Raw genomic sequence first — 22,797 nt, 5'->3', positions numbered from 1 at the left:
AATTTCTTGCAAGAAAATGTCAAAAGTAAGGTTTTGGAGTACACACCATGGATCATCATAACCTGCAGGACTAGAGCTGTAGATGCATTTAGTTTCACCCAAATTCTTGAAACTGGAGTTAAAACTGAAAATATGTATCTGTTAGTTTGAAATGGTAGTAGTGGAATGTTGCAGACTAAATGTTAGTAAACTGATCAGGATTTAACTCCAGAATTGTGGGGATTTTACGATCATCCTGCTAAACACTGTAGGCCCTGCTGGTTTGCTCAGACAAAGGGACAGAGCTGCACGTGTTGGATTTACTCTGTTGTATTTGTTGCCTTCCTTCTCTTCCTTCACCTCTCCAAATTATGGCTCCGTATAAGATCGATTAGTGTAAACTGCTGCTCATTGGGTTTAAGAGGAACAATTTTTTGCAGCTCCTTCACACTGATTTGAAAGGGAAAAAAAACCCACCAAACATTCTGCTTAATTAAGACCTAAAGAGGCGGTGCAAACTTTTGATGATTAATTGAAGCATGCTTTAGACTGATGCATATTTAGTTATTATAATGTGATAATTTTATCTTGTTATACAAACTACTCCCTTTGGGAACATGATTTAACACTGCAAACACTCTGTGTTTATTGCATTGTTCATTATGAAAAATGCACAGGCTAAAAACCACAAGGAGATGTATCTGAACAGTCTGTGCGGTGAGTGCAGGGAGTACTTCTTCCACCTGTAATGACACAACCCAGGGGCAGAAAAACACGGTATTGGAACTCCCACAATAGCTCTCACTATGAAGAGCTGAGAACACAGAAAAGCGAAGGCTGGAAATTCAGATCTTGTAATGTATGTGGAAGGAATATGTCTTTTTCTTGGTGTAATTACAGAAGACAGCGGTACAGATGTTGTGCTGAAAACTCTCCAGTTTCTATTCAGTTGTCTCTATGCCAGCTCCTCTTTGTCTCACCTCTTTGAGTACCCATGCTACCTGCCATAAGCATGACAGATCCGAGAACACGCTAAGCACATTGCAAGAGAGGGTCATAAAGTTGCAAGCCTTGATGGAGAAAAATACATGGTTGTTAAAATATATGGTTGTTTTCTTTCACTTCAAAATGATCTGTACCAGGACTTGTAAATGTTATTTTTGTAGTTTACAAACGTGTCAGCCTAGCTGTGTGAGTCCTGAAAGCAATGGTGAATGATCTTCATCAGAAGAGCTGCTTCAGCGAGAGCTCACAGGATAGACATAGGCATGCTCTCAGGATGAGCTCATGTTGCTCAAGCAGATATGCAAAGGTAGACTACCAGCAAAAGTTTCTGTGAGCAAAGGAGAGTATTGCTAATGTAGCATACCAATATAATTATTGTGGAGAGGCTTTCTTAGTGCAGATCTCACCAGAAAAAGATTAGAATAAAATTCAAGACAGAGGAGCAGTTGCAAACTACCAGATTTAAAATTCTCTGCTTCCCTGTGTTCTCCTCGTGGAAGGTTCTTCTTGCTGAGTGCTCTAGGGATTAGGATTTGATACTTTTTCCTGAAAGAACAGCAAGAGCCTGATAAAGTGATTTTTAAAGAATTTGGCCTTACAAACTGAAGTCTGTGAAAAAGTGAGAGGAATTTTATCTTGAATGGAAGATATGAATTTCTGGTTTCAGATTATTCCCATTTGCAGTTAGCAAGAGACCACAATGAAATCACGAGACTTTGACTTTTCTTATTTCACACAGCCTTAATGTTTTGAGTTTAAGTTATTGCTTCGCACTGCTGTGGACTGCAATAGTAGAAATACACAAACTATTGCTTTTCCATTCATGTTGCAGTCATCTTTTTCAGTAACAAAGCTTAATACATTGTAATGAAACATCCCTCTTAGTTGTTTTCACAAGGTCTGCACAGACCTTGACCACAACCAGTGTCAAGGAAAGTACTCCATCACGTTTGGACCTTTGTCATTGTCCCCAGCTGTCACCCACATCCACAGGCCATAGGGCATGGCTCTGTGCCTGTCCCAGGTACCAAAGATGGGTCCTTTTCTCTGCCATGTTCTCTTCACCTGAAGCTGAAAGAAAGGATTTGATTTTAGAGCAAGTCTTCCTTCCACTGGGCTGCACAGGGCTCTTGTTGATGGTCCATAGGAAATCAGTCAGGTGATCTGTATGTTTTCTTTTTTCACCTGATGAACTGCATTACAAGAAGTTAAGAGTTGGATCAATATTTGACTTGGGCAAATGGACACCTGAGGGAGCAAAGATGACTTAAAACCTGACATATTAGTGGACTATTCCAGGAAGCTAATCCTGCAGACTCCCTTCTGAAGTACTGCTGTTTCCTTGCTGCTTCACATGTCCAGACTCAGTTCATCACTTTGTAGCAGTGTTCATAAGTCTATTAAATGGAAAAGGCATCCAGTTTTATTATCACTGTTACTATTAAAAGGATTATATTTTATGTGACCATTCTTTATTGATGGAGGTGAGAAGGGAGTAGAAGAGAGAAATAATTGAAGTTCTGTATTTAGGCAGACTCTTTCTTTCTCCCTTCATTCTTTCAAAATGCTGAATGTTTTGATTTATATTGATGATGCTTCCTGGATATCAGCTGTCTCTTCCTGGAAGCACAGATGGCTGGAAGTAGTAGATTGTGGACCATTTGCTGCTGGTTTATTGACTGTCAGATCCATGGACCACAAATGAAACAATGCTGCTTCAAAGGATTTTCCTTGAGGTGGTGGTGAAGTTCTGCTGGTCAGGGCATGGAAGACAGCAACTTGACAGAGCAGGCCTCTCCTCTCCTCTCCTCTCCTCTCCTCTCCTCTCCTCTCCTCTCCTCTCCTCTCCAGCTGGAGATTCCATCTTCTGTTGTCCCAATGCCTTCAAAGGGACAAGCTCAGTCTGTAAGGAATTGGTTTATTATGGTGCAAAAGTAGCTGAATCAGGGCAACTCTGTAGAAGCTTTGTACTTCAAATAGCTCAGGATAAAAAAGAGGGGAAGAGCTCTTGGGCCGTGGGAGAGTAGTTAGCATCCTGGCCAAGACTGGACTGGAGAGAAAGCTGCGGTGATGCTGTGCACCACCACCATAGCAGCACCCCATGCTCCTGTGTGCCTGCTGAGATTACAGCCAGCTCAAGGGCAGGCTGCTTCACCCTAAAGATGGCTAGGGATAATTTTGGCCAAATTGTTTTGATTTCCCTTGATGAAAACCTATATGAAAGCATTTATAATATTGGCAAATCCCACTCTAAAGGGTAAGTGATAAAATACATTAAACACAAATCGGTGTAATAACTTAGCCTTACATATAGGCTTAAAGGTACACAGTCTGATTAAAACTAAAAGGTCATTATTTTACATTGTACAATTTTAGTTGTGGCTATAAATCATAACACAATTTGTGGAAAGAAAAAAGTTATTAAACTGGCAATATTTATTCCGTTAAGGTGAATAAAATGCAGCACGTACTTCTGAGTTATGATAGCAGGAAAAGGAGCCAAATCACTCTGCTAAAAATTAGTTTGCCAATAATTTTACAGAACGATGACAGCATAGCTTCAAAAACAAATCCTTTATAGGGAAATGGGATGGCTGCATGACAGACTCTCTGAGCTATGAATTCTCCACAGCTCATGGACCAGGAACTGCTTTAACAATTAGTCTTAGGGGATTTTTTTCCCCAGAAGTTAGACAATGGCTGCTGTCTGTAACTGAAAGGTCACGCTGTATCACAAACTGGACATAAGAACTGAAGAATTCTGAGTTTTAAGTTAGAAAGATTGCTGCTAACTTACTGTCTTGAGCAGTTTAGGAGGCTTAACTATTCACTGCCCCTGTCTGTGAAGCTGGGGTGGGAGTGATGACCATATGAGGATATCGCTAGCACTTTAGTAGTAAGCCCTGGGGATTTTCCACATGGCAGAAGGCACACATGCCACATTCATAACACACGTTAGAGAAGAGCTCAAAAGAGGCTGGGGAACTCTGCTTGGATTAAAGTGTGGCTGATGAGCATGGTGGCTGGGAAGTAATCTGTCAGACTTTACCGCAGTGCTGCGTCTTCCTCCTTGCTCAAGTCTGCATTTCTGTGACTGCGATACTGACACGAAAGCTCCTCGTTTTGCACACCAGTCATTAGCCCGAAACAATGCAGAAAAGGGATATTTCATGTTCCTTTTTATTTAGAAGAGGGCTCTTATTAGAGACGTGCCTTGGTGCAGTACCTTCTAAGTGTGTTTTATCACCAGCTTGCTGAGCAGAACATCTCAGGGGCTCACTACAACAGACTGTAAGTAACAAGAACAAAGCAGCAATATTCATTAAGCCTCTAGTCTTGGTTACCCGTTTAATAAAGTGTTGTGCACTCTTAAACATGCTAAAAGGCTCTCGAGATTTCCAGAGCTTTTCAGCAATGCACCATTTTTTAAGCTAATAAAATTTTCCAGCCATCTTAGAAGCTTTGCTGGTCTGCCAAGCGTGGCTGGCACAGGTCACCGGCTGCCTGAGGATGAAGCTGGTTGATCACAGGCATGCACAGTTCTGCTCTCAGTGAGGAAGCTGGAAATAAGATGAGCCAGTGCTGGTTGTATCTAAGAATAAGTGTGCAGATGTCTGAGTAAGGTGTTTGCATCTCATGTAAACATTGTTCTTATATTTTTGTTGTAGAAGATGATGTGTCAAATGTACAAATAATGTGTGCCTGGTGCCAGAAAGTTGGAATCAAGCGCTATTCCCTGAGTATGGGAAGTGAAGTGAAATGCTTCTGCAGCGAGAAGTGCTTTGCAGCTTGCCGAAGAGCATATTTCAAGAGAAACAAGGTAAGAGAAATAAGGAAAGATGTAAACTACATAGACATAACTTTAATCAGGCTCAGCCTGGGTTTCATTTAGCATCTAACAGAAGCTCTTTTCTTTTGTTTTCTCTGTTTCACCTAGTACTTCCACTTTCCATCTGTACTGTCTGTTGGACTGTCAGCCCTTTACTAACCACGTTTCTTTCAGTATCCTTCAGCTTGATGCTTGCGTTTTCTGAGAGTCAGGGAATTTAAATACTAATAAGCATCAACATAAGAGTCCCAGTTTGGCCTTAGTCTCAAGGTACTTACTATATGTACGTAATTAAGAGGAGATATCATGGAAATAGAGTAGAGGATAGTTGCATACGACAGCATCAGTAAGTCCCATGGCATTGGGATCATGGCCAGTTAGTAAATGCTTTTGAGGCCCAAGTCTGTGTCCCATCATGATAGCAGACATCTTCCCACTGCTGCTCGTGAGCTCCAGTTTCATTCTTTTAAAGTGTATCATTACTAAATTGTCATTGCTGCAAAATTCAGACACCATACAGTTTTTAGGTTTGGGGTAAGCAATGTTAGAACATCTAGAGTAGCGTGAAAACCCCTCCTACTCAATTTAAATTTAACTCTGTCTAAAATCAGAATGCAATCCTAATATTGAATGTCTACAAAAATTGCTGTAATCCCTGAAGTACAGTGCCTGAAAATGCCCTCTAGGTTACTTCAGCATCTGTTTTTCTGCAGCAGAATGTGTGATACATCATTTAAAGAAAAATAATGAAAGAACGCTCCAGCATTTTTAGCTGTTGAAAAAGTAGCTGTGTCCTTTTGGTGCTTAATAGTGTGAGTGTTCAGATAGCCTTTACTGTCTTAGACATGTTTACTATTTAAAAACCCCTTTTATCTTGTTTTCCTAAATGATGCCGTTTTCCCTCACGCTACAGAACATTCAAAGCTTGTCAAATTCAAACTGAATTCAAGTCTCTAAGTCTGGTCTTTTACATCTGTGGTAATAACAAAAAAGTTAGATCCTAGACTGAAGATGCAACATTATAGCAAATTACCCTGCTTTATAAATTTGGGTCACATCATATGGCCAATAAAAAAAAAAGGGAAAAAAAATGCCTGCAGAATTAGGTTGCAAAAATCAGTAGAGTGGAATTTTAGTGGCAGTCTTGGAGAATCAAGCTCATAATGTCTGCTGGAGCAGACAGGCAAGATAAAGTCACGTGAGTCTTCTGCAAGGGTTGGTGTTTACATCGTTTTTATCTAGAAGAAGTGTAGAGGAGCATACATGCTCCTTAGATGCTCCTCATTTGAAAATAAGTTCCTGTGGATGTATGTGTATGTGCACACAAGCACTTTTACCCAAACATGGTTCAATGTGCCTTACAATGTGTAAGACGCTCTGGGGTGACAGGATCCAGATCACCACTAGCTGGTGGTCCCATGACTTTTAGTCACAAATTTACAGGAGTAAGGTAGTTCATAGTAATGGAGGCATTGACAGTGATCCTAGTTAGGTAGCCCTGTGTGTGTCCAGCAGTGGTGAGTACCAGATAATTCATGAAACCTTGGGGATGCAGATGAAAGAACAACCAGTTTGTAGTGGATTCTCTTCCATCTACAGCTTAGATCCTGAAATAGGAAGTTTTGATCCCTTACTAAATGAAAATAAATACATGTTAACATAATGCATAGGTGTACTTCAACCTTCTATTAACACATGGGTTTTAGGATTCAGTAACAGTTTATGGCCATGAGTTCAATCTGTCAGGCAATATATGGAAAAGTTCCAATTTACAATTTGTTAGTTATGTGCTTTGTTGGAGGCCTCCTTGTCCTTGTATTATGAGAGAGAACGAATTAGAGCATCTCATTCTGCCTGCTTCCCTTTCCCACACCCCTGTTGACTTCTTCTGAAAGCTAAAAGATCCTGAGTATTTCCACCCCGAAAGCTCTCTGCATTCATTATTGTGTATATATCTAAGAAACAATAGATGTTCCTAATCTTTTCATATACAATCATATCCCAGTGAAATGTCCTATTCTTCACTAAAGAAATTGCAAATTAACACAGTGTCATATGGGAGGACTTGCCAAAATATGGTGAGATAACATATGATTGATAACATGTTGGTTGCTGCATTGGCTCCATTTCAAAGCTAAGCCAGTGAGTCAAATTTTCTTCCTCTTTGCACCTGTGGAATCTGGAATTGCACAGGATCTGACCCAGCAAGGGAAATCTGGAGCTGCCCCTTGCATGTGTATTTATGGCATTAGGTGATCAGGAGACAGAATATTGAGGACATGTTGCCCATATAATTAATACAGGTATAGTAGAATTCAGAAGACACTCACGCTTCTTGTTTTGCTCTTGACCTGGTAGTAACAGAGCAGAGTCTTGAGGAACAAGATCAAAGGAACAAAGCTGCAGTAGTTTCAGGTTTAACTGCTGACCTTTAGTCTGTTATGACCAGTCCAAGAGCATACCTGTCTTCTCCATGAGACTAATTCTTATTTATTTATTAGAGAAGTTATGCCACTCTACACTTTCTCATTTTTCAAACAGAGGAATAAAATAATGTTTCACCTGCCTTATGTATGTTTTAAACAGCAAATCTCCACCACAATATAGTTTTGTATTACGTTAAATATGTACAGCTGCTGCATTTCTGAGAGCTGATAGGACTTTGTGGTCGCTTCATTTAAGGCTTGAATTTCCTAATGGATTGTGTTAAGCAGTCTTCCCTCCCTCCCCTAGATAAGAAGTGCTGTAATAAGTGCTTGCTTAAAATGATAGGACTGTTTAAACAGTAATGAATAAGTCATCACTTATGTTTCAAAATGACACTTAAGTAAAGCTGCAAATTATCTGCCCCTGAATGCCAATTGCTCTGTTCAGAATTAGGACTTTTGTCATCTTCCTAATAACAAAATCTTCTCCCATACACAGGGCAAATGCACGCTGAAGCCATGCATGCCCACACATTACTAGCTGGGAGAAGGCTTGGCATGAGACCACCTTAGCATGTCCCTGGAGAGCAACAGAAGTGCTCCAAAAAGGCCCAGGTTAGCTGGACGCTGACTGCTCCCAACCTCTAACTCCTTCCCAGCCCTGTCCTGCAGTAGGTTTAGCAAGGGTAGCAATGCACTGCAATAAGCTGGTACTTTGCTAACCTCAGGATCATTTCAATCCAACCAGTTTAGTTGGAGATGCACGCCAGCCTTTCCTGCCTGTTGTCCCAGCAGCATTGTGTCCATTTGTGCTCCAGAAGTTGTGCCTTTGCACCCTCTGTATGTCAGTTTATAAGGAAAAAGTTTTGTGCAATTGTAAGTTGCTCTTCTTGTAAGAAATGCAAGTTTTGCCCCAGGTATCCTGCAGTTCTGACCATTTAAAATTTTCTGTGTTAATAACCATGCCTTGCAAAAATAGAAATATGTATGGTTTGAAATTATAATGGGTCACCTCACAGAGTGTAATTTTGTCAAAGTTACCAGAAATAATGGTAAATATGAAATAAATTAAATAAATGAAGAATAAATGGGGGGTTTACCCCATTAGACAAAAAGCAAAGTATTTAGACTAGATCCAATTTAGGAAAAAAAACCTAAAAATACCACCACCCCAAACCAAAAATAACCCAGATCTTTATTCCTGCTGCTGTTCAGTGTAATATGCTTAGTCAAACACACTTAACAAACTACTGTATAAGGATAACCCATTGTGCATAATAATACTAATTAAAGCAAAGCATTGCAGTAAAAGGGAACATTTTATAGTAATGTTTGTAATTGAAGATTTAAGATTTGGAGCTGTTCTGATGCTCCTTTCCTCAGATATTTAATTTTATAAGCTAACTGATATGAAGTTAAGTACCAAAGAGACACTAAGGGCAAAAGCACTAGAACACCGAGTTTCAGAATATTACATTTTAAGGGAACAATTGGGTTCATAATTGGATCCAGTGAGTTTGAAGCCTGAAAAGATTAATTCTGAAATTAAGTTTATTGACCAATGGGTCAGTAAGCAAATTTATTTTAACTAAATAACCAAACCTAGAATGAGGACTGAATTCATAGAGGTTATAGACTCTGTTCACAGATATATTAAAGGATTATTTACTTGATTTGACTAAGACATCGGAGACAAAGTGACTGCAAGGTTGTCAGCCAGTATTTTATACTTGACCTTGTTCCTATTTTGCACCGCCTCCAAATCAGGAAAAAAGATGATAGATGTTTATGTTTACAGTGCAGTCAAATTTCATTTATACTAATAAACAAAAAAGGCATAAATCAAAAAAGTAAAAGTAAACAGCTATTTAGCAGCATGAAGATGTAAATGGTGATGGCTCTTTTTTCCCCATGCAGGGCAGTGATGGGCAGCACCATGTGTGTGTCAGTAGCACAGACAGACAGTGTGTTTTATGTTCTTTTATCTCATCTCTGTAGCAAGAATGAATGTGAACAATCAAACGGGGCTGTAAGAAGTCATACACATCTATTTATTTAGTCTTGAGTACTACTTACATTTTCAAATTATGTTTAAGGATGATGAAGTGCATACAACATCATAAAGCCTTAGTACTCCTGCCTGAGTAGTTTTTCGTTAATTAATGTATATCACTATGTGATTAGTATGGACATGTATATACAAATACATACTAAAAACTGGGAGTATAGAGGAGCTATCATTCCCTAGAATTATTGCTGAGGGTTGTCAGAAAAAGTTCTCTTGTTTTCAAGCTTAATTGTGCAGCCTAACAATGCGTAAGAAACATTTAACAATCTCCCTGTTAATTCATTGAGTAATGGGGGAAAAAAAAGTTACTTTCTTCTTTCTTATGCACCTGCAAAATTTAATTTGTAGAAAGATCATAATTCATGGAAATTTGGAAAACTGCGTAAAGCAACTTGATGTGAATAATTCTCCTGGTAAAGAAAAAAAAAAAAGCAGCCTTGCTGTTACATCTTCCTTTGGAGACACTTTCCATAATAAGTTTTGTAACACATGGGACTCTGAATAGAAAACCTATTTCTTCTAGAGATTTAATTTACATTAATTAGATGTTCAGAAGGGTCAGTCTAGAGCAGGTGTCCTGCCAGGTTTGCATGAAATCATCCGTGTTTGGTCCTGTGGAGCTGTAGAGGAGTGGGATTTAATGAACAGTTCACCAAATTAAATTTTCTGATGTGGGTTTGTTTAGAATGTGCCCGTGTGTGTTGATGTGTGCTTGCCTGTGCACATGCAGATATGCGTGTGTGCACACGTATTTGCCACAGCAGACAATTAATCAGGTTTTTTGCAAACACTTGAAGGTAGAAGGCGAAAAGATGACAAACATCTCCATAGCTAGGATTTCTATGTTGAGATCTAAACGAGGGCTGGTGAATGAATGCAGATGAGACGCTGGGTCTGCAGAGGAAATAATTCAAGTGTGGGGCACCATTGCAAAGGTCTTTGAGGAGCTGTCTGGATAAGGAGGGGAAAGGAAAATATCCTCTCTCAGAGAATGTTTTTAAAGTTTGTGGAGGGTAGAAGGCTGCAGACAGTGACTTAAGAATTTGGAACAGACCCTGAGATATCAAGCAAATCCTGAGCTTTGAAAGAGATGGGTGACATCAGTCAGAAAGGAGAAGACTTGGCATCATTGCCTAGCTGTCATCAGCTGGCCTTTCTACTTGCTGCATACTAAACCCAGAAATCTCATAAAACTCCTTCCCTAAACCCGAGCTAGGATTTTTCATTATTAGAAGAGGCAAATGCAATTCCAAATTAACCTACTGAGACCATCAGTCAGAATATCTCATTGCTTACCCACAGCAAAGCAAAATGTATTAACACTGCTAACGATGAAATGCATCAGCACCTGACTGATGCCACCAATGACTTAATGAAGGGATCTGCCAAACCCAATGTGCTTGTCAGTTTGCAAACTCAATGGACATTTTACTGTCCATCTGCTGCCATTTAATACTATAAATTTGAATCAAATTCCCATTGTCTGAATTAGTAGCAGGTATCCAATCCAATTAAAAGGCGTGTTCACTTTTAATTTTAACCAGCATGTCACATTACATCAGTCGTGTTGAATTCAGGCTACTTTGGTTATATCAAGATGAATATGCTAATTACAGCTTGAGAATCTGCTGCCTCTTGGACAGCAGGCGTTTGATTCGAACGAAGCAATCAGTTTATGCGAGGTGTCCTCTCATCAGTTCTGGACAGCCCAGAAACTGCATCTCTCCTTCTTGCCAGAAGCAGGTTTTGCTTGCATACAGATGTTACAGCAAAACACCTCTAACTGCACTAGAAATGCTCTTAAGGTTTCTGCACACTAGGCGTATGCAGTTTAGACCAATTACTTGGATATAAATAGATGTTATGACATCTTGATATTGGCAGTAGAATCATAGAATCATTTAGGTTGGAAAAGTCCTTTAAAATCAAGTCCAAACATTCACTTAAGTCTGTGAAGTCCACTGCTAAATCATTTCCCTAAGCACCACATCTAGATGACTTTTAAACATGTCCAGACCTGGTGATTCAACCACTTCCCTTGGCAACCTGCTCCAGTGCTTCATAACCCTTCCAGTGAACAAAGTTCTAATATCCAACCTAAATCTCCCCTGGATCAACTTGGGCCATTTCCCGTTGTCCTACTGCTTGCTGCTTGGGAGAAGAGATAGACCCGCACCTTGTTACAACCTCCCTTCAGGTAGCTGTAAAGAGCAATAAGGTTTTGCCCGAGCCTCCTTTTCTTCAGGCTGAACAACCCCAGGTCCCTCAGCTGTTCCTCATAAGGCTTGTTCTCTAGACCTTTCACCGGCTTTGTTGCCCTCCTCTGGACCCGCTCCAGAAACTTAGTGTCCTTCTTGTAGGAAGGTGCCCAAAACTGAATATAGTACTTGAGGTGCGGCCTCACCAGTGCTGAGTCCAGAGGTACGATCACTTCCCTGGTCCTGCTGGCCACACTATTTCTGATATGAACCAGGATGCCATTGGCCTTCTTGGCCACCTGAGCACACCGCTGGTTCATAATTAGCGGGTTGTCAGTCAGTACCCCTGGGTCCCTTTCTGCCAAGCAGCTTTCTTTTTTTTTCCCAGCCGCTCTTCCCCAAGCCCATAGCATTGCACGGGGTTGTTGTGGCCCAAGTGCAGGACCCGTTACTTGGCCTTGTTGAACCTCATACACTTGGCCTCAGCCCGTTGATGCAGCCTGTCCAGGTCCCTCTGTAGAGCCTTCGTGCCCTCAAGCAATTCAATATTTCTGCCCAACTTGGTGTCATCTGTGGAGTTACCAAGGGTGCACTCCATCTTCCCATCGAGATCATTGATAGAGATGTTGAATAGAAGTGGTCCCAGTACTGTTGTGGAAGAAGTTGCTGCCTACCAGAGTGATGGATGAAAAAAGATGGCCAGTAACTATTTCTTGGAGGTTACTAAGGTGCTTTACTGAAGTCTTAAATCACTTACGATGAATTTTTGGAGGGGAGACAGAGACACTAGGGGAGAAACAGACGTGCTGCTCCATTAAAAAAGTTTGGCAAGATAGACTTTGTGATCTGTGTCCAGGACTTTTTTTTTATCAGCAAGGGATATTTGATTAAAGAGTTTAGATGCATAACAATGATGCATTTGGAAAATGAGCAGACAGAATGCACATGGGTGCTGACTTTACCCCTGAACCCCTTTGGCTCCAACCTATGTGAGGTAGGCAATCACTCATTAAAATATTTCTCTCCCCTATGTTCCAGTGTCTCAGTTCAGGTTACATTAGATCAGCCCACATTGCCTTAGCCTTACATGAAATTAGGCACCTTATAGCTTTCTTTCCACGTGATTAACACAGAATGAGCATCAAGAACAGTCTTTGTTCTGATGACAGCTTAGGGTAGGTCTCCAAAGTTTATCTAATTTGCACAGATTATATTTGATGCCACTTTTCCCTTTCCTAACGAACACATCAATCATTGATACTAAGCTGGGCAAATAATGAAATGCATATTAAATAATATGTTTGTTGAAAAATATCATGACATTTGAATAAATTATTGCCTTAATGCATCTGTTCACTTATCAGTCAGCTTATTAACTTAGGGAAACATTGAAAAAGGAGCTTGTCTATTTTTTTCACTCTATATATTTTTATTTAAAAAACAAAACTAAGCAAATATGGTTTTCCAAAATACGTTTGGAATAGGAACAATGTTGTGAATGACACCCTCCATACACACTCCTGAAAGGGTGTATGGACTGTTACAATTAACCATGTAGTTTAATGGGGTGAAATTCTGCCCAGGCAAGGGACCACAGTGGGCAGCAGTGGAAAAACCAGAGGGCCCCAGCTGAAGTCGGAAGGTCATTTCTAGTCCTGAAGCTTCTCAGAAGCACATGTTGCTGTCACACTTCACTAGTGGTGAACTAATTTATGCAGGTGAGGTGGCAGTTCAGTGGAGTTGTGAAAATTGTCATCTGCTGGTCTGCATTTAATCACTCTCTTACTCTCCCAAAGCAGTGACTTCCCTCTCCATCACACATAGAAATCGTGGGACAAATTCAAGGATGAAACTGAATCAGAACAAGGGAGTAAATCACACAGTATATCTTTTGACCCCTTCTAGATAGGAAAGTTTCATCCCTTTTAGTGTTTTTTTTTTTTGCAAACATTTGCTGGTTTATGGGAACACTGAAGAAACCCTTACACACATTAACCTTGAATCTGGCCTCGTAAGTCTAAATGAGGCTGGGAGAGGCCAAGTGGATATAACTTACAAGCTGCTGGATGAACAGGAAAATCTACTACTGGGAATTGTTAGTTAAAGCCAGCTTCTCACCGTATATCAAATTGTGCTCGATGCACAAGTGTTAAGCTTGCTGGAAGAACGAGGTGGGTTTTATAGAGCAAAAGTCTGAAAATGTCAAATATCTTTCCTGTAGAAAATTGTTTCTGCAGTAATAAAAGACTGTTTGCTGGTCAGCTAAGTTCAGTGGTGGCTGCGCTCTGTCAAAACCTCAAGCATTTACAGCTCACACATTTGAATTTAAATTGGTCTGAAAGTAAACATATGTTGCAAGTTGTCAGCCTGGATACAATTTTGTATCTAAAGTAAATGTACTCATCTGTTTAATAATTTTTAGAAACAGTCATAAAGTATGTGGTGGTTTTGAGGGTGGGAGGGGGCTGTGTGTTTGCGCACACACATGGCTTCAGATGGTTTTGGTTTATTTAATCTCCTGCCTAAGAAGTGGGAAGCCAGAGTCTGCCTCCATTGCGTGGAAAGGCTGGTGGAGATGCTCAGGCAGGAACCAGCTCTTTTGGCTGGCACGCAGGGCGGGCAGGAGGAGACACGTCTGCATTGCTGCCCATTTACTTGAAAGCAGAGCAGAACATCTCTCTGGCTTCTTTCTGGGCTTTGCGAGGGGAAGGATCTTCAGTGAGGTGTGATAGCTCGGTGCAGCTTTCCTGGGGAGTGTGTGAGATCATCAAAGACTCAGCTTCCCCCTTTAGCACTGGCTGAATGCATTAATTTTCTCTGTATCACACAGATGGATGCAACAGTGCAGTGCCCCATATGCCTGTGGCCCTCCCTTCCCCTGAAATTTGGACTGTCAAATGAAAGAAGAAACCTGTTGGGTTAGAAATCAAACAACTCAAAGTCATTTATTCTTATTATTTTTAATTTAGCCCCCAGGCTTTCACGATCATGGTGCATAGTGCTACTAAATCAGGTAGAAGAGAGCTCCTAGAACTAAATAGAAATCTTAAAAGCTTAATCTGGAGATTTAAACAGAACACTGACATTTAGATATCTAGGTTTGAATAAATTCATGTTGTAGCAGGAGTAATGGTCAACCTTGGCTGCTTTTGAACAGTTCAGTCTCGTGCTCCATTTGCAGGAGCAATTTATCAAAATTGGTGCCTTGATAAGTCAGCTCCCCACTGAGTTTTAGTCTAATACATGGGCATTAAAAGAACAGGCAGCTGTCCTCATAACTTCAGTGTCAGGAGACAGTAGCTTCACCCTAAAGAAAGGAAGGACCAGAAACACTGAAAGAGAAGGCTCTAAAATACCAAGGAGAAGGGTTAACCAAGAGAAAGTTTAAAAACAGGGGAGAAAAGAAGCATTGAATCCCTCTGGAGGCTATTTAAGAACACCATATTAGATGCACAGATGGTACATATACCTCTGAGCAAGGAAAAAGTAGAAAGGGGAGAGTAAATCTGGCATAGTTAAGTGAAGAAGTGCATAAGCTTAAAGGAGCACTGTCAACTTAAAAATCACACTTTTATTGGAAAATTTGCTGCCTATTACTGTTACAAACAACGCCTATGATCACTGTAATTGAAATATGAGACAAAAGACTCCCTCTGCTTTTTAGTGTGCTTCCTTTGGGCCCAATCCAGATTGCATGAGTGTCAGCAGATGATGTCCCATTGCTTGTAGTGAGCTCTGGATCAGGCCCTGTGCATATTTGTCTGTACATCCTGTATGGGCAGTTTCATTATTTTGCATGTGGTCTGTTTTCTTATTGTCTCTGTGGTTTTTCACACAGCAAGAGAGGAAAAAAAGCATTTTTTTCCAAATTGTAAGTGCGATTGTTAAACTATGGAAATGCCAACAGGGTCCCAGGCACACTTGTACCAGAATACCAAATAGTTTGCTTTTTTAAGACAAAACTCTTCCTTCAAAAATTTGAAAATGCAGTCAAGTCAGTTATAACCAAACGTCCCTGACATAAAATGCAGGAATAAAAGAACAAGGAAATTATCTGAAAGGTGTACGTACAAGGCACCACAGAAGGTGTAGGAGAAGTGTTTCTGTAGGAAACAAAAAGCCACCTATATGTCCCCCATGCCCATACGCCACCCAGCCATGACTCGTAGGATCCTTCTGAAAAAATAGAACAGCAGAAAGACTAAATGGAATTTTCTACATCCATCTTCACTGCAGAGGATGATGAGGAAATTCCTGTTCCAAGGACACTTTTTGCAGGAAATCAGAGTGTGGCCTCATAACAGAAATTGAAGTCTCATAGGAGGAAGTTATGAAGTTATGGAGCAACTTCAGCAACTCAAGAGCAGTAAATCACCAGGAGCAGATGGTACTCAGCTGAGTGTTCCTAAGGAAATAAAAGTGTGAAGCAGCAGAGATATTGACAAGGATCTGCAATATATCATTAAACCCAGCAACTGTTCCTGAAAATTTGGAAGTAATTTGTATGGTGTTTAAAAAAAAAAAAAAAAAGCTGGTTGCTTTCTTCTTGAGCATAGGAAATGAAGCTGAGAGTTCCCAAGTAATTTTTATTTGGTTTGCTTAATCGCAGAATAAAGTAACTTTGAATTAGGCATGACCTGGTAGGTTATAACTTTATAAAGAACAGCTGGGATATGATTTTTATACGTAACAGCTTTTAGACAATGGTATTTAGGTGAACATAGTTGATTTGAACTCAGGGTCATGTTGGCTGAATAAGGTTGTTTATTTTTCATGTGTTATTTGAAGTTTATGGGTAGTTTGATGCCCTCCATGGAAACAATGAACACATTTTGGCACAGCAGCATACCTTGGTCTACATTTTCATATGAAGTTGGACATTTAAATAAGAAGCTGATTGCATTCCAAAGGATGCGAGTTTCCTGCCAACACAAAAATTACTTTATAATGCTGAGGAATGTTTATATATGTGCTACAAAACTTTTTAATTCAATTTGCTGCAGAGAAATTAATTGTTTTCAGGAAAAGAAAGTTGAATTTCTCAGCAAAAAGCAGATACTTTGATGTACAAACCCACTCAGCTAAATCTCCATTTTCTGCAGTTATACCATATGGGTGAGGAGTAACAGAGTACAGAGGTTTTGCCAGGCAAACACAGCTAGTATGTACACACATGCATGGAAATCAGCTGAGGGAGGTAAATTAGAAGTTCTAATGGATTTGGAATTTAGTAAAGCACTTGAAATGGCATCTCGTGAAATCTTACCCTCAGATTAATTCAAATTACTTTGGATATGAACACTGTCAAGTGGCCTGAAAGCAGGCTCAAGGAATAAAGTAAAGTGTGGTGATAAAGAGCAGCATATCAGGTTGTGGATAGAGAAGTGCCAGAGGGACTTTCATGAGGTTGGTCTTGTTTCATATTTCATTAATGATCTCCAGGAGAGAACAGAGAGCAAGTTCACAAACTCTGCAGATGATAATAGGATAGGAGGAGGTACAGATACCAGACAGGACAGAAAATAATTCTGTGGAGGAATTAAAAATAATGAAGAAAAAACCAACTAGATTACTTGTATTCTGGCAACTTGTATGTTGGGGGCAGGGGAGTGGAACAGCTTGAGAAGAAGATCTTAGTGGAATGAGTGAAGCTGGACAACAAGCTGAAGCTGAGCATAGGTAAGGGCAGTAAGCTGGACTGTGCAGATATAATGGGAGTTCAATAGCCATTGCTGGGGTCTGGAGCGTGGAGTTGTTGAGAAGGATAGTCAGGTGGTTGCTGAAACATGGGTAAAAAGCAATGAATGGCAAGATTTGGAGGGAGTTTGGGCGGGCACGTTAAGGGGTGAGCAGAGTCAAATGTGATTTAGGGAACACAAAGGTGTTAATCCTGTGGAGAAGGAGGAGAAGGCTGGAAAGAAGTTAATCTTTTCCAGTTTTGATGCGTAACACTTTGATGTTTTAGCACTTGGATCTGTGGCCTGAAATGAGCTGCCTTGCTTGGGATGGACTAAGCTGAGACAAGCAAAGAGTAGGAAATACCGAAGCTGGTGCTGGCAGAGAGAACACATGCACCGTCTTCTGTGTACTTTCCAGCTCTGGTGTCTGCAGAAGTGTGAGGATAGCACACTTGGAGTCAACAGGCACTAGGACTTCCCAAAATTACACTGCCTGTAGTTAGACTGAGCTATGACAAATAGTTAGAGGCCTGAGCCACAAGCCTCTGAAATAAACAGGGGTGGCCTGCCCAGAGTAGCAGTTCAACTGGGCCTGAAATTCAATAGTATAGTTACATAGGTTTGATAAAACCAATGATTATTAGCAAAAGTATAGCTAAGCCAAGTAAAAGAGCAGTGGAAACCAAACCTCATTCATGAGAGATATTGCCTGCCAGTGTAAGCCCCAGATTACTGCAAAGTTTATAGGACATTTTTCACTCCCTCCTTCAGGTATTGGCTATTGTCAGCTGCAGCTTGCCAGATGAGATGAACAAATGAGCTGATCATTATGGCGAGACCCATCTTCCTCATCAGAACAGTTGCACTGATGGCATAGCAAGCGTGAAGGGCTCCGTGACACAATCCAAATATAAGCTGACATGTCCCATTGGGTCGGCCAAATACATAGCTGGTGTAAGCAGGCTTAATAGCTGTATTAAAATCAGTGGGGCTGCTTACACCAGCTGTAATTTTGGCCCAGTGTAGGAATTGTTATAGCTCCATTTAGTTCTTACCGGGTCTGGAGAAGCAATAGGTTTGCTATAATGTCACTGGTAATTTTTTTTTTATTATTATCATTTACATGAAAAAGTTCTGTCTCACTTTCAAACATCCTCAAATCTCCCGTAAAAATTTTCAGCGTTCATAGTGCAGTTATCAGTGTCGCCACACTGCTCCTTTGAAGTATTTTGAAAATGTCAGTATTTTCTAGTATTTACTGTTGATGAAAATATGGGAAGTGTAGAAGTTTTTTTATAACAGGATTAAAGCAGTATGTGAGGTTGTGCTCAATCTCATACAGTAAGGGCTATTTTTGAAGAATGTAGTCATATAGAGGTCTAATTCATTATATCTGGACATCTCAGTATAAAATGTAATATGTAGCACTTTCACTATGTCTAACTTTTCCAAAGAACACAGTTAGAGATATTAGAGTGTGTTGCATAGTTTGTAAGATGTTTCCTAAAACTGGTTTCCTAAAGACAGCTAATCGCCACTGAGGTTATTTTGAACTTTTCTTCAGCCTTGGGCTTAGGTTTGAATAACTCAATATCAATTGCAGAACAGAATGTGCAATAAGTTACTGACCACCAGTTTCATTCTGTGGATTTCAGGGGCAATATTTCCACTGTTGTCAGTGTGATGAGAACTGAATCCCAAGCTACAAGCCCATGATGGCATTTCAACAGGAGAAATGAGGAATTAGGTATTTGTCCGTGTATTCTGTGATCTAGAATTATCACTTTTTGCTGATAAAGCTGTGTAAGGTATTTTAAATTGAAGCTAATTTGTATTAAATAAAATAAAGCCCAGGTCTGCCACACTTAGGCTGGATAGCCATTCCTCAGTAGCCCAAGGCAGGGAGGTAATGTACACTTTTCCTCCTTCACCATTCTGCCTTATCCTTTCCCTGGCTTTATTAGGCGAAACCTTTCTAACCTTCACAGTATGACTACCAAACTTTTAACCTCTCTCTGCCTCTGTCTTCCTACATTTCCTAACCTGTATCTGCATTTTCCCTGGCAAGGTTAGGATAAGGAGTGGCATTTACTGTTCCGTATTGTGTTGTGCGTTTGCCCTTGTCTTGTGTATTGTGGGTGTTTTCTTAGGTTGGTTTTTTTTTTTGTGAAAGGTACCAAGGAGATTCTCCGTTGTTTTTTCCTTTGTGCCCTTAATGGGGTTTAACTTACCACCCCATTAAACAGTCATTTCTTACATGCAATTGTGATTACTGGAATGTAAGTTGCTATTATTAATCATCTTTCCATTCGTACTGTTACATTAATCATGTGAGGAGACACTGATCCAGCAGGATGACAACTTCTTGTTTGTGGTGATCCGAAATTCAACCCGTGAAGCAAAGAATGACTTCTACAAGTCGTTTTTGTGTTTGCCAATTTTGAAGGCGGCTCTGTGCCATTTTGCAGTACTCCATGCTAATTGTGACCTGTGTGGGTTTAGGGATTTCATGAAAAATACAAGAGACGCAGGAGCAGTTGGAAAAAAACTAGTTTCGCACGTCGTTTGTGTCAGGGCTGAGGAATGGATTTGCCCTCGAACGCAGGCACTGCTACGAAGAGACTCTGGCTCCCAGGGCCCCGCAGCGTGCACGCAGGGGGCGTTCTGGTGTTGCCCGCCCGGCTCTCCAGCCGCTCTCCCTTTGTCTCCAAGTGGCACGTGCTCTGCCGCAGCCATGTGCCTCCACATCTTCCTACAGGAAATCTACTCTCACACCCAAGAGGGAGAAAGTCTAGCACGTTTTCTGCAAATCAGCGTGTTCCTCTGGGAAGCATGCTTGTGGAGGAGCAAAGAGGACAGTGCAGCTGTAAACATTCTGCTCGGAGATAATCAGCGCCCCAGCAGGAGCACCTTCCCTGCACAGCTGTACAATTCCCTTTGCTCTCTAGAAGGCACTGCACCCTACGTGCAGTTTCCAAGCTACATTTAACACAATTGCCCATCAGCACTTAGGAAGCAGTTACCACAGAAACCCAGCAGAGACCAATTAGTCACATGATTAAATTAATTAAAATAACCCAGGGTATCTGCCATCTTGCTTCTTTCTGCTATGCATAACGCATGACCCAGGCGGAGCTGTAATTAGGTAGTATTATTGTGCCTTTAAATCCTAGAATCATCTTCATACTGTACTGGAGGTGGTCTTTGATTTTTCCTTTTCCACCAGCCTGCATAAATCCCTTCCCAGAGATATGCGTTATTCTCTTGCCGCAGAGATGCATTATTCCTTTTCTGGAGATCTGTGTTACTGCACAAAAACGTTCTCCAGCCCCCTCAATAAGCCAAGTGGTATCAAATTTACAAAACATCAGATTTAACAACAGTGAGATTTGTTATGTTTGGGATAAGAGGATTTGGAAACATTTTCAATTGCACAGCTAAGACTTTTGGAGGTCTTTAATGACAGCTCTAACAATACTTGCCAGGGAGAGCTCTGTAATATGTATTAGCACTTGACCTGAGAATTGTAAAGCACTAAGAAAAGACTATATGTTGTGTCTTCATTTCCCAAGTAATACTGTTATTGCAGCGGGGTGCGTTTAAGTGGAACAAGCTGTCTGCCTTGTAAGACTGTTTCCTGGGAAAGGCAGGCAGTTTGGTTTCCTTGCTCGTTTTTAAAACCTAGAAATGCACAGTCATATTCTAACTTAGCAAATCAGTCCTTTGTCCTTGGTCCTTTGGCTGCCCTGGTCATGGCATCCCCTGAAGATCCATGTCAGCTAGGCTTTTCTTCTATTACCTAGGTGTCATACTTCTGCATGCACAAAAATCATCTTTACCTGAAATGGCATAAAACATGGAACACTGCAGTCTCCTTCATATCAAATATTTGCTGGTGACTGCTCTGAGGTTACCTTTATCCACGGCACCAAAGGAAAAAAAAAAACAAAACAAAACATTAATACTATTTCTGGCCACAGAGCACAGAGCAGCTTGCTTCTCCGAACCAGATTCCATACAAATAGACTTGACAAAATAGCATGCATAAATTACATGGCTCTGATGCATTAATTTGTGCCTAACAGAGCAAGTGGCAACAACACTACGTCTACAATGGATGGGTATAAGATGGAAGAAATGAAGTCTGTGGGTTAATGTATAAATAATCAACTGTTACGGAATTTGCAAATATTATGGAAGAAAGCTGGCAGGTTTTGCACATGCTGTATTGCTAAAGTGCCACGCACAAACACATTTGCTAGGCTTAACTGGCTCTGACTAGCCCGTCAGGAAGGATGTACATGTTTGGCAGTGCTGAGGCGCAGATGCTCCGATATGACATAGGGGGTCTACTCATGAAATGAGGTCTCTGTCCACCAGAGTAATGTCAGTGACAAAAGAGAGCCTTCACCAAGTCATAGCACATTTCCCAGGGTGAAACAAGCCTTGTGCCAGGTACAATGCGGGTCTCTGATTTTATACAAATCGTCCAAAACTGACCAACGTCTGTGTCCAGGACACACATATGTAGATTACCAGGCACAAATGAAACTAGCGCTCTGAGTTTTTCTATTTCACATGTGTTTTACTTGTAAATTGTCATGGGCTGCTGCAGTGTGTGTAATACCCACTGAAAAATGGCCTCTTGTGTGATGTTTGAGCCTGCTGTTTTTGCAATAAGTGACAATAAGACACTGAGAAGGAAATTCTCCGTGGGATCACCCAGCATTACAGTGCTGTAGTCCCATAGAAATTGGTTGAATTATGTTTCTGTAAAACTGAAGTAAGCCAGTGGAAAATCTGGTACACATGCAGCGGCCACATGCTGTTATTTCCAGTATTAAAAAATGTCCCACAAATAAATTCATGAAAAGGACCATGAGTATGCTTTCTGTTTCATATTTAAAGTACTTCATCAACAAACCTGCCTACTAAGTTCTCAAAGCTTTTCTTCCTTTATAACACAGAAAAAAAAAGCTTTTTTTTTTTTTTTTCCAGACTAGAGCAGTGAAAAGTTTTGACTGTGGTTTCTTGTCATGCTCTGTAAAATAAATGCATCTGAAAGCAAAGGACAGGCTCTTCCATAACAGCCAAAGTGACAGCAAAGAATGAGGTGGCCGTTTTGAAGTTTGCAATATAAATAGGAAGGGAAGGGCTTTGCTTTGGCGTATAGGGGCTCTGTGTTCTTGATACAAGTTTCTTGGTACGGGTTTCTGGCTTTTCCCAGGGAGCAGACAGGTCCCCTCAGCCATGCATTATGGAAGAGTGAATGGCAATAGAAATAGGGGTCCCTCTCCCAGTCATCCTTGGAGTGGGATTTGTAAATAAGAGAGCAAGGACAGAAGTGTGTCATTACATATCTCTGTGTCCTGTCTGTGTTGAAGAGAGATGTGCTGACCTCTTCCTGAAGCAGGAGAGGGAGCAGTCCTGTGGTACGTGTTCTGCTTACCAGATACTTGGAGGGTTCATAGGGGCACTTCTGAAATATGGTCACTGACTTGCTGCTGGGATGGTCACTTCAGGAGCACACAGATTAGAGGCAGGGACTGCAGAAGAGGAGGAACACTGGACAGTACAGAACAAAATATTTCCATTGTGAAGATATTGGGCAGTA

At 40.7% G+C, this 22,797-nt stretch overlaps 1 protein-coding gene across 1 annotated transcript in view; it reads left to right on the top strand.

The window, feature by feature from the left end:
- The window catches only part of SOBP (sine oculis binding protein homolog (Drosophila)), a 101,711-nt gene that overhangs the window by 18,527 nt on the left and 60,387 nt on the right, over positions 1 to 22,797 (top strand). Inside the window, exon 4 of the mRNA XM_008938508.1 lies at positions 4,653 to 4,804. Within this exon, the coding sequence (XP_008936756.1) occupies positions 4,653 to 4,804 (152 nt within the window). The remainder of the gene's footprint in view (positions 1 to 4,652; positions 4,805 to 22,797) is intronic.

This window comes from Merops nubicus, unplaced genomic scaffold (assembly GCF_000691845.1).
Source record: "Merops nubicus isolate BGI_N331 unplaced genomic scaffold, ASM69184v1 scaffold19514, whole genome shotgun sequence".
In the NCBI taxonomy this organism is placed as follows: Eukaryota; Metazoa; Chordata; class Aves; order Coraciiformes; family Meropidae; genus Merops; species Merops nubicus.
The sequence above is the reverse complement of the archived record's forward strand: the minus strand, read 5'-3'. Positions and strand labels throughout refer to the sequence as shown.